The sequence below is a fragment of the Platichthys flesus genome, chromosome 10 (assembly GCF_949316205.1).
Source record: "Platichthys flesus chromosome 10, fPlaFle2.1, whole genome shotgun sequence".
NCBI lineage: Eukaryota > Metazoa > Chordata > Actinopteri > Pleuronectiformes > Pleuronectidae > Platichthys > Platichthys flesus.
The window spans coordinates 2346506-2359554 of record NC_084954.1 but is presented as its reverse complement, the minus strand read 5'-3'; the positions used below and the strand labels follow the sequence as shown (position 1 = coordinate 2359554).

General features: G+C 42.8%; 1 protein-coding gene across 1 annotated transcript; it reads left to right on the top strand.

The window, feature by feature from the left end:
• The first annotated feature begins 9406 nt into the window (after positions 1-9406).
• On the top strand, positions 9407-12549 carry LOC133961381 (E3 ubiquitin-protein ligase TRIM35-like). The gene is made up of 2 exons (XM_062396465.1): positions 9407-9649; positions 9737-12549. The coding sequence occupies exon 2, from the start codon at positions 9754-9756 to the stop codon at positions 11134-11136; it is 1383 nt and encodes a 460-aa protein (XP_062252449.1). The 5' UTR covers positions 9407-9649; positions 9737-9753; the 3' UTR covers positions 11137-12549.
• Positions 12550-13049: the final 500 nt, after the last annotated feature.

Genomic DNA, 13049 nt, shown 5'->3' with positions numbered 1-13049 from the left:
TTTCTGCGACAAAGTGTGTCTCCCTCTGCGTTTTCTTTTTTCTGTTCTGGGAAGAAGATATTTCGAGTATATTTTAAATACCAGGATTTCTCCTCCATCCCCGACTGTACGAACAGTAATATTTCTCATCGCGCCGCTGGGATAACACAGACGCTGGCAGACGAGAGCGAGTTACCGGGCTGTGGATGCATGAGTCCATTAGTCAGGAGGAGAGGTTTCTGGGAGACGTGGCTCCGACCCAGCAGGGATGAGGTTTCATTTCCGGAAACACAAACTGCAAATTGAGTCAATCTGCAGTTTGCAGAACTCCCGGCAAGACACAGCTCTTTGTCCCCAGCACAGAGACGGGGACAAGATACAGGACCTGTTCGCTGAGGATTCGAAAACATCCATAAAAAGCTTCTGTGATTCAAACTCTATTACAGTTACAGTGAGTTCTGTGCTTAAACTGTAACAAAAAAAATAAATTCCCTTTCACACACGTCTGAAATCAGCTTCAACAACACCAGACATATTCTTTAATGTCCCAGTTGACAAAAAAAAAAAGCCGAGGCCACAGAATCTGTTCCCTGAAACGTGTGTGATGAATCAAATGAGCAGCATTGAAGCATATTTAGCGAGAAACGTCTTCATTGTGCTTTTTAACTTTTGCAGCTGCAGCTCGATAACAGTAGCAGATGTTCACATGTGGATTGTTAACATCTGCAGCGTAATTACAATGACTCACAACACGCTCACTGGGCTGGTTCCATTTAAAGCCCTTGTGTAGTTTCTGTGTTGATTCCTGCACGTTTTCCTGATTCTGCTCACGATTCATTTCAATCCCTCTGAATCAGACCTTGTAGCATATTAAACTTTTACAATGTTAAACTGGATGAGACACATTTTATGAGATAATCCTCAGCTTTGAGTCACGGGTCAAAAACAAGTGAGAGTGTCAGTTTTAGTGCACAGTGAATAAAAAGCTGATTGTTGGTGTTTGGTCGTTTCCCCTGCTCCTGAACATCTGCCTCCTGTCAGCTGGTGCTTGCCGCCGGCTCAGCTGTTGCTCGTTGGCTCATGGAGCTGAAGACATCGAGCTCCCGTCAGGTCGTCAGCTCCTCCTGTCCACTGCAGAGCCTCCTGCTGCTCCGACTGCTCCTCCTGGTTTGACCTCATCGATTGGGGATTTCTGTGCATAGCTGTTTCCACAAACTATCCCTGGACACAGGACCTGGGCCAGTTATACAAACTGAAACCGCAAAATGATTATATCACCTGTCATTCATATGTAAAATGTGTCATGTCCCAGACAAAGAGAAAACAAAACCACTTCAACGAGGTATAAAATAAATGAATTAAAAAGGGGATGTGATTCAGTCGGGCGCCAACAGTCCCCTTTTGAATCCACATTTATATTCCCAGTTTGGTTCTGCACCAAATTACACACAACACGCCAGATATTCTTTTTAATCATCAATATCATTTTATCAAAGAAATCAAGGAAAATGGTGAAAAACATCTCAGGTGAAATGTGATGTGTTCTTCCCTGACCCACCTCCTTCCACCATCTTTGGCCTTTTAACCTGTATAAGATGTTTTCACTTTAAATAAAAAACCAGTATAAGCTGGACTGGAGTTTGGTCTGAACCTGTTTCCCGTGCAGCGTGTTTTCCTGTATCTCCCTGCGACGGCTTGTTAAATCTGAAATATGTGGAGCCGTGGAGCTCGAGCTTCGTTTCTCCCGACGTGTAATCACCGCTGGGTCGAAATGAAGAGAGATTCTGATTCTGTGGATTCTGTTTTTCAGTTGCTGCCTGTTCGGGTGAAAGGCCCGCTCCATATCTCCCCCCACTGTTTAGGCTGAATTGCTTTTTGAATAATTCCATGGCTGATATCTCACGGCTGTTAGTGCCTCGCTGTTCATGTAAGGGAGGACGGGGTGGGGGGGGGGGGGCGAAGCTATTTGGACACAAACCTAATTAGCCCGGGCGTTAAACCTGTCCACACCACAGCAGCTAACGGTGAAGTGATAACCTGAGGTAATGAATCCTCTTGGCTCAGCAGAACTCGAGGTTCTGGACGTTTCATCAGGGACGAGAAAAAAAAAACCGAAGAGCAGTGACAGGGGGGGCGAGGGGAGCTGTTGCCTAGGAACCAGCAGGTCTGACAGATGCTTTGTGGGTAAGGATTTTGAGTTGAGTTTTTTTTTTATAATAATTTTTCCTGTGAAGGCATCTGCTGCTCTCAGATAGAAACGTCTCACAGGAGCAATAAACCCGAACTTCACCTCGGACTAGAAACAAAGCTGTGTATGAAAACAGATTCACATTTCTCTCTCTCTCAGTTTTATTTCTGTGAAACATTTAGATTTCTTCGTTAGTCGTAGTAACGGTGTCATTCAAAGTGCAGAACTTTGATTCATGGGTTCACGGCCTGTGTCACCAGATCAGTGTTAACCAAGACGCACATTAACAAATGGGAGCATATACAAAATAAATATGGGTATAAAATGCTATTCAAAAGAAATGTTCATACACATTTTGACCAATGGATTTCCAGGACTTTTCAATAACTTCAAACCAAATTTCCATGACCGAACATTTTGTGAAATCTCGGTGAATACACGAAAAAGTGACGAAATGCAGTATTTAAACTTACAATGAGAATTCCAAGGCATACAGCAAACCTTAAATGACACAAACCCAAGTTTACGTGCTTATATTTTGAGCGTATTTCTTTAAAAGCATATGAATTATTTAAAACTCAGAGTAAATGAACGACATGAAAATATGAGTATAACAAAGACTTTTCCATGTTTTTCATGACCGTGAAAAACTTGAAAGAGTTTAAGCACGTAAATGAAACGTGTCTCAGTTTCATCTCATATCTACGACACAGTTTTCCATACGTGACCTTTTGATAACGATCACAGCTGCAAACTGTGAGTTCCTGCTGACTCTGCAGACTCATCCCCCCCCCCCCCCCCCCCCCCATCAGCTAAAGGATAAATGCTGAAATAAGACCGACATAATGACTCTATCACTTAATACCCCCCCCTGTGATTAACAACAACCGAGGAAACATAATCAACTAATGGCTGCGGTTTCAGATTCTCCCTCCGGTGTGAAAACAGGAAATAATGGGATGATGGACTCTCTTAATCTCCGAACTCCTCCATCCCACCCACGGACATGGAGGAGAGGCTCTGTGGTGTGGGGGGGAGAAGAGAGGTGGAGGGTTCTAGCAGGTGAAGAGGAGGCAGGAGGCTGCAGATAGACGAAACGAGAGGAGTTAAGCCCGGAGGTCATCTCCACTGCATCAAGACGTTGCCTTTCATGCTCGCTCTCTCTTTCATCTGCTGCCCCTGCCTGAGGAAGACGAGGGCGGGTGGGGGGGGGGCGGATCTCCAGGGTGAGGCAGGAGCGACACGGTGTTCGCAGGACGAGACGCGTCGGTGCTGAACCTGAGTTAATCTCTCTGATCAGAGACCAGTGTTGTATCTGCTGACTGATGATCGTTGCATCAGATTCAGATTCAACATCAGACGGATTGAAAACTGACCCTGTCCTCACCTGGAGAACCCTCCTCTCATTACAGCTGCACTGGAGCTGCTGGCCTCCCCGTTCGGCTGTGATGTCAAGGCCCCGCTGAGTGGTTGCGTTGGTCATGGGCTGCTGGGAGGCTGGCGGGTAGGGGGGGTGGTCAACAAGGTGGAACAGCTGGGCAGCTGTTGGGGAGAGGCGGCGCTCCCTCAGGTCCTTTTTAAATAGGCCTCGTCATACAACACCCACTCCAAGCGCTGAGGAGGAGGGCGAAGGAGAGGGCGAAGGAGGAGGGCGAAGGAGGAGGGCGAAGGAGGAGGGCGAAGGAGGAGGGTGAAGGAGGAGGGCGAGGGAGGAGGGCGAAGGAGGAGCACGTTAACAACTCAGGGGAGGAGAAGCCGACGTGGTTGTTTACGAGCTGCAGACGTAAACTGTGTTTCCCTGAGTCGTGGAAAAAAGTCTCTTCAGTCACACAACTTGTTATTTCCAACTGTCAACGCAGGGTTTTCAAGTGGGTTTTCTGAACAACACACGGGACTGAACGGGAAGGGAGAGTGCTTCTTGGACGTCTTGGTTTTTAAATAAAAGCTCTTTTTGTTTCTGACGTTCAGTCATAACATTTTGTGACGAGCAAAGATTTTGATTAGAACCGCAGACAGGGTCTGAAGCTGCACTACTGACCTCTAGAGGAGCAGTTTGTCCCTGCAGGGCCCCGTGTCTCACACAGTGTGTTTCAAGCTCTGTGTTTTAAGTTCCAGGCTTCAAGGGAAAAGCAGTCAAAAGACAGTGTGTTTATCAAATAGTAAAATAGAAGTAATTAATCTGTTGTGCTTTACCAGTTGTGTCAACCACTCAGAGAACTACACACCACATTGACCACTTCAACCAGTTTGAGGCTCACGTTCTGGATTCACATCAAATCAAATCAAATTAAATATACTGGATTGTCCCGTTGGGGAAATGTTCTGCAGCAGCTGCAAAACATTCTGTACGAAACAAAGAGAAAACTGCACATGAGGACATATCGTGTAAGACAAGGAATAAAAATGCAGAAAAAAGCAATCTCCATTACGGATCTCAACAAGTGAAGCCAAAGTCTCTCCATCTCCCTCTGGTGGCTGCCTGCAGTAAGGATCCTAAGCCCTGCCTCACCATGTTAGTGGACGGGATGTGGAGAAGTCAACGAACACGTTCAATGAATAGTAAATAAAATAAATAATAACACTATTTACAATCTGTGACTTTAAACCTGCAGAAAACGTGTTTTGCTGTTCTGGGGTCAGCAGATACAAGTTATGAAACATGACGGTGAGATAATCACCTTGTTAAAAGTTAATATAATGAACTTGCTGAGCAAAGAAAAGCTAATTCACACATCCAGAAGTCCCAGAGAACCATTATCATTCACCTTGAGTTGTTCTCTTTCAGTAACCTCTGACTTTAGATGCTTCATTAAGTCACATGCTTCATTTACATCACAGTCTATTCGTTTTTCTGTTACCTTTTTATTTCCTGATACATTCATTTAATCTTTACAAACTTTTCCCCCTCAGCTAAGTGATAAAACTTTGGACTATTTAAATTGTTCTATATTTTCAGCCACATTTAATACACGTTTATTCAAAATGGACGAGGGATTCAGGGACGGTGGGATGAATGAAAACTGATTTAAAGAACCTGAACTAATTTCATGGAGTCAAAAGCTGAACGGTGATGTGGTCAGAAAACCTGCCGCCTGTCAGGGGTGATGGATATTTACTGTTTCATGGCTCAGAGGACGCTGTTATCAAGCAGCCGGGAACAAAACACACACACACACACACACACACACACACACACACACACACAATGTACATAAGCAAAATCACATCTGCAATCAAACAACAGCTGTGTAGGCGCAGCTGTGTAAAGTCCAGCGTCACAGTGTGAAATGTGCAGCGTGGCGAGAAGGAGAGGCGGTTCACAGGCAGGAGATGAGAAAGGGGAAGTGGAGGGAAGAGGAAGGAAAAGGGAAGCAGAGATTATGTTTATGAAGCGCCCTCATTATGTAACTGTATAGGGCCACATTACAATCGCCGCCATTCCAGGAATTTCTCATGAGGTTCGCATGGAGGAAAAGTGGCGTCCGTTGTTTTCCTGGCCCGGCAGCTGTCGACCCGCTCGGCCCTGCGGTCGCTGAGGATTGTGGCCCCGATGAGGCACGACATTGTTGAGGGAGCAGAAGTGCAGCAAAATGCAATACCCCAAGAATGTAAACCCTGACCCCCCCACACCCCCACCCCCTCAGTGCTGTTCTTACAATTATCACACCCCGTGTTCGTCACAGGTTTTCACACGGAATCAAGTTGTACGATTAAAGGTTCAGGATATGTTCTTACACACGAGGATCATCTCACGATGTCTTTAAAAAGGTTTGATCAGTTCACTGATGACAAGAAATCAAATGTATTCACTCAAATGTCCCTGAATGCAAATTCAGTGGACTTCGATATTTGAGTTTTACCATTTTCATGTAATATCTGGGTTTCTTATATCTATTCTATTCTATTGGTTGTATCAAAATGTCTCATTTACATTGTTTTAAAGAAACTTGTTCTACCAATATTTACTCAACTGTTCCTGCAGCTTGAGCAAGTGTTACTACCTCAAGCTGTGTGTACTGTAACTGGTCAATGGCTTTGTATTTATATAACCCTTTTCTATTCATGATGACCACTCAAAGCGCTTTACAGTACAGTTCTACATTCACACATTCACACACACATTCATACAGTGAATCTATTCGCAGCACTTAGTTATTCTATGGGGGGGCCATTCGGGGTTCAGCATCTTGCCCAAGTACACTTCGGCATGCAGATGGGTCAGACTGGGGATCGAACTGCCCACCTTCAGGTTGGAGGACGACCACTCTACCCCTCAGCCACAGCTGTTAAAGTGCTTGTTTGCACTTTAACATGTAACGTAAATGCTGCTCATTCAATTTTAGCAAGTTACCTTCTCAACTAGATCCAAATACCATGTGTTGACATCCGTGTGGAAAGGAAACCAGAAATGTTCACGTTCTAGTCAAAGCAAAGGAAATTACCTCTTAATGTACAAGAAGTTAAATACTTCACACTGACCCAGGTAATACCTCAATATATAAAAATATAGAAATATATGAATGTAATTAAACTAATGTTTACAGTTTAAAGACACAGGCAGGCAGATGAATCAATGAAAGAATTCAGAGTTATAGTGTTAGAGCTCAATAAGGGTGGTGGTCAATAAGGGTGGTGCATAGTTTTCACTGGCAGCAGAGCTGCTTGTACATTTGTTTCAGGTTTTACAGGTTTAATCATCCAGCACCTCAAGCTCCACCCTCCCCTGACACACCTGAGAAACCAGGAAGCCTCTGTTCCTCCCGTAAGAGACGCAGGCTGAAAACCAGACGATCACATTCACCTTCCAAACCAAACTGAACCAAACCAAACCAGACCAAACGTCCTGAGTGAGTCCAGCTACAGGAGAGAAGAGTCAAACTACAACCTGCCGACGCTCCACACACTTACCGTGAGTTAACAAACACCTCGACTCAGAGGGGAAGTGAACCTCACCCCTCCGCAAAGACTGACGGTCCGTGTGCGGACATGAAGCCGAGCAGCGGAGCGGAGGATAGCACCAGGCTGCTTCCTCCAGCTGCTAACATCCTCGCTGTGCTGCGTTCAGGGCAGCTCGGATATTCCAACCTCCCGACACATAGCCAACATGTTTTCCTCGAGTAAAAAAATAAAGTCATCGACGAAATTCTTAATGATCAATTAATCGATCGTCGATTAATTATGCCCATCCCTACTATCATCTCAATGTAATCTGAGTGCACCCAGGTAATGGTTACACATATAGAAATGGGGGTTAATGAGATCTCTTGTAAGAAATAGAATTACTCATGCAAAGTGCAGAATAATCAGACACGGATTATTCTGCACTTTGTGTAGATTGTTTTTTTTTAGGCAGACTAGAAGAATCTGAATCCTGTGATCATGCAACTAACTACTTCCTCTGACCGGCACCAACACCTCACACACATGATCCCAACACTCCAGGGGAACTATTGTCTTCATAGAGGCCAGCCGCCATTTGAAACCACACTTTGTCACTCACACAAACATACACACACGCTAGCACACGTATACTCACATTCACATGTATATAGTAAGTTCATTTAATTAGTTTGTATGTTTATATTTTTATTAGTTTTATAATAATTGTTTTCTTAAAACACAAATGTTGTCTTCATTAATGTTGCATAAGTGTGAAGTTGCCAACCTCTGAACTCCATATCTTTCATCTTTGCTAACTACTGACGTGGTCATTTTGCTTAAAGTTAATAATTTAGTTCCGTTCCAAAAGTTCCAAATTTCTAATTAATACTTTCATGAGACTTAATCGAGAAATGTTCTCTTTTTCTTCCTTTGAAGGCTGGTGCCAAGAGGTAGCTTTAACGTAAACTAAAGTTATTATTAAATATTCATATTAAATATGTTTGTGAAAGCCACATTTATTGAATGCCCAAAGTCCCTCCATATAATGCTGTCACACTTAAGACATAATAATAACTACAAAATGTACACTCATTTGATGATGTCATTCTTTTTTACTTCACTCACACACAAATTAATGAACAAACTTGAGCTGATTTGAATTTAGAAAACCATCTTTCATTTTCTGACATCATGTCCATTTGTTTGCATTTTGCTTCTGTCTCTTTAATTCGACTTCAGCTCTGCAATAACGTCACAGACTCCCCCCCCCCCCCCCCCCCCCCTTTACTTCCAGACTTTTGGCTATAGGATCTGTGTCAGGATTTCAATATTTTACCTATATTCTCTGTCTGACTCAACTCTAAATGAATAAAGATAGAAGCAGATTGAGCCAGATAAGGCCTTGATGCAAATGATTAATAATAACCTTTTCCTTCCAAGTGTTAAAATCTTGAAATTTAGAATGTGTCTGCGTCACAGTTATATTTCGTTGTTTTGGTTAAATTGTTTTGAATATCTGTACAAAGAGAACATTGTTTTGATAAAGCAAGAACACAATAATCTTTTCTCCAATTGTCAACACCATTGGCCCACATGCCATCAGCTGTGTCAAGGCCTTGGGAGTGGCTCCTTGTCACGTCCTTATCCCGATACCAAGAGGATGGCCTACGCCTGTGCACTTCCGAGGAGGAAGAACCAAGACCTACTGTTATAAAATAGACAGGCGCCGGCTGTTTGAGGGTCTCGTGTTCTGATGCGACTTGTTTGATGCCCATTGCTTTGCCGATTGTTACCTTTCATTGCTTCCTAAATAAATTCTTGATTGAACAAACCGAGTTCAGCCCTTCTCATATTCAGAATCAGAATCAGAAGTATTTTATTGCCAAGTAGGTTTACACCTACAAGGAATTTGCTCTGGTTATTGGTGCTTACAATGAACATAGAAACATAAAATGCAATAAATACAACATACATAGGAAAAGCAATAAAAAATAGAAAACCAGTATATATTTACTCACTGTTTACTTCTTATTTACTCACTTTTTTCCAATATTTATACAAAGTAGCATTTATTTTGACAAACATTTCTGAATAAAAATATATGAACGATAAAAGATATAAAAAGTGAATTAAAAAGTGAAATCCAAAATGCAAAACAGTAAACAGTGTCCGATTTATTTAGGATAAACCAACACGCTTAACATCTGACACACACATCTTCTTTACAAAGTCGATATTTTATAATAACTTATCTTTACTGTAGCAGAACGCCCTCTGAACTTTGAACACTGAGCAGATCACAATCATATGCAAGCAACTATTTTACAACCAAGCCTCTTCTCCTGGTGAGCTTGTTGCTGCAGAAAGACTTTGGACCAGTTATTAAATCCAAGGCTTGAACTTCTTTTTACGACCGTGTCCTGACAGACCAGAGAAACCAGGAAGCATCTGTTCCTCCCCAAAGAGACGCAGGCTGAAAACCAGACGATCAGATTCACCTTCCAAACCAAACTGAACCAAACCAGACCAAACGTCCTGAGCGAGTCCAGCTACAGGAGAGAAGAGTCAAACTACAACCTGCCGACGCTCCTCACACTGACCGTGAGTTTAACAAACACCTCGACTCAGAGGGGAAGTGAACCTCAGTGAAGTTCATGGAGCTGTGACTGACTGACTGTCTGTTTTCAGCTTCACCTGGAGACTCAATGGCTTCCAGATCAGAAGAGGATCTCTGCTGTGCCGTCTGCCATGATGTCTTCAGAGATCCTGTCATTCTGTCATGTAGCCACAGCTTCTGCAAAGTCTGTGTGAAGAGCTGGTGGAAAGAGAAAGAAGTAAAAGAGTGTCCACTTTGTAAGAGAAGATCTTCAAAGTCAGAACCACCTTGTAACCTGGTTTTGAAGAACCTGTGTGAGGCCTTCTTACTGGAGAGAGATCAGAGCTCTTCACCTGCTCTCTGCAGTCTGCACTCAGAGAAACTCCAACTCTTCTGTCTGGACGTTCAGCAGCCAGTGTGTCTCGTCTGCAGAGATTCAGAAAAACACACTGACCACAGATTCAGACCCATCGATGAAGCTGCACAACAAAACAAGAAGCAGCTTCAGGAAACTCTGGAGCCCTTGAAGGAGAAGTTACAGAGTTTTGAATGTGTTAAATTAGAGTTTGAACAAACAGCAGAACACATTAAGGTCCAGGCCGGACGCACAGAGACGCAGATCAAGGAGCAGTTTAAAAAGCTTCATAAGTTTCTGGAGGAGGAAGAGGAGGCCAGGATGGCTGCACTGAGGGAGGAAGAGGAGCAGAAGAGTTGGATGATGAAGAAGAAGATTGAGGCTCTGAGTAAAGACATAATGGTTCTTTCAGATACAATCAGGACCACAGAGGACGAGCTGAGAGCTGAAGACATCCCGTTCCTGCTCAACTACAAGGCTGCAGTGGAACGAGTCCAGCAGCGCCCCCTGCTGGATGATCCACAGCTGGCCTCAGGAGCTCTGATAGACCAGGCCAAACATCTGGGCAACCTGAGCTTCAACATTTGGATCAAGATGAAGGACGTGGTCTCCTACAGTCCTGTGGTTCTGGACCCAAACTCTGCTCATCCAGTGTTTGTCCTGTCTGAAGATCTGATCAGTTTGAGACGAGGTGAGAAACAGAAGCTTCCTGACAATCCAGAGAGGTTTGATCGATACACCTCAGTCCTGGGATCTGAGGGTTTTAACTCAGGGACTCACAGCTGGGACATCCTGGTTGGAGACAGTACACACTGGACGCTGGGTGTGTCAGCAGAGCCAGTCAAGAGGAAGGGAGACAAACTGTCTGGAACATGGAGAATAGGGTTCTATGAAGGTAAATACTCAGCAGGGTCACCATCAGGATCATCTGTTCTCTCTGTGCAGAAGATCCAGAGGATCAGAGTGAAACTGGACTGGAACAGAGGAGAACTGTCGTTCTCTGATCCTGATACTAACAAACACATTCACACCTTAACACACACTTTCACTCAGAAGATGTTTCCATTCTTTGGCATTAGAGGTCACTTGAAGCTGTTACCTGTGAATGTCTCTGTGACGCTGGATCAGAGCAGTTAGAGATAAAGATTTTATTCATCATGTTTATTTCTTCAAGAGAAATCTGCTGAATTTAAATGTTAAACTCGTTATTCTATTATTATTATCCTCCTTTTCTGATCTTTATAGTGTACGAGGGGAATTTATTGAACGAGAGTGAAAATAAATGATTTTTCACAAATAACAAAGATCAACAGATGTTAAACTGGTGTTTAAGGGAAACAGAGATTTAAGTGTAGTGAACGCGACCGAGACGATCGATTCAAAACACAAGAAACTAGCTTCACTTGGTTTTATCGGATTCAAACGACGTGTAAGTGAGAAAACGTCCATGAACCTACTTTAAGTTCGTCTCTGTTCAGCTCATGTTCCTCTGGCTCTTGTTGCTTTTATTCATTTCTGTTTTACACCAGCATCGTTTACCTTGACTGCGACTACATCCAGGCACCCCGTCGGACTCGCTCCTGTTGAACACAGAAACACACACACATAAGTAAAACTTAGCCATAGCAAAATTAAGCTAGCGCTAAGTGTGAGAAACTCGAGGGACTAACTGAGATATGTCTCAGAAATGTTGATTAAATATGGCGACGCCTGCGATCTAGTTCTGGCAGGCAACTCGAGCTGAGCTGCGCCAATCATGTGACATACATCATGTAACATACATCATGTGACATACATCATGTGACATACATCATGTGACATACATCATGTGACATACCTCAATCTCCACAACCATCTATAATACACACCCATCTTATCAGGTGGTCTATTTAACCAGAGAAACATTTCCCATCAACCCCTCTTGCTCGCACTGCTGCTGCAGTATTGCTACCTGTTGCTACAGTCCCTCCACCACCCCAGCATCCACCTGTAGGCTCCAACGGGGGGTTACAAGTATTTGCTCATCACTCCCATCATTCCTGTGTAATCATATGGGGAGTGATTAAGTTGGAGCCTGGACGCCAAACACTAAATCTGTTGTAATAAATATATTACATGATCGAACGTGAGTTGTCTGACAGAACTACTATGTATTACTCACCCTATTTAACTGAAATAATTAATATATCTGAATAACTCACCTAAATATTAAGGATGACAAACGAGCAGGTGGGAGTTCTAGTGCAGGTGCTGGTTAGTCGGTTAACATCTATGAATTGTTCCACTGCCGTCTATTCAAACTTTATCAGTATCCGGTCAGTGAAGCGCATTAGCTAACCATGTTGGATTCATTGATTTGAAGGACCTCATTCTCATTAGGTGGATATGAATAAATTATATTCATCAGAAATGTCTTCAAGTCATGAACACCAAACAAGAACGAGTCATGTTATGAACATAAACACGATTAATTCATTAATGGAAACATAATTCTAGTTAACTAATAAAACACATGACCAAGTTGATTCTTCAGTTAGTTTGTGTGTTTATACTTTTATTATTTTCATAATAAACGTTTTTCTTAAACCCAAATGTTGTCTTCATTAATGTTGCATAAGTGTGAAGTTTGCCAACCTCTGAACTCCATATTCGTAATCTTTGCTAACTACTGACATGGTCAATTAAATTTAATAATTTAATTATTCATCAAAGTTCCAAATTTCTAGTTAATACTTTCATGAGACTTAATCAATAAATTGTCTCGTCTCCTTCCTTTGAAGGCTGGTGTCAAGAGGTAGCTTCAATGTAAAGTAAAGTCATTATTTAATATTTAGATTAAATATGTTTCTGCCACATTTATTGAATGCCCAAAGTCACATCATATAATGCTGTCACACTTAAGGTATAATAATCACAACAAAATGTAAAATCATTTGATGATTATTGTGAACATTTGTCTGTTACCCTCATGAAATCAAGTCTACTGACCTCAGGAGTAGTACAAGTTATTGCGAACGGGGGGCGCACTATGCGTCCCGCTCAAACCAACT

Coding starts and splice junctions, on each gene's coding strand:
- LOC133961381 (XM_062396465.1), top strand. CDS start 9,754: ATGGCTTCCAGATCAGAAGAGGATCTCTGCTGTGCCGTCTGCCATGAT.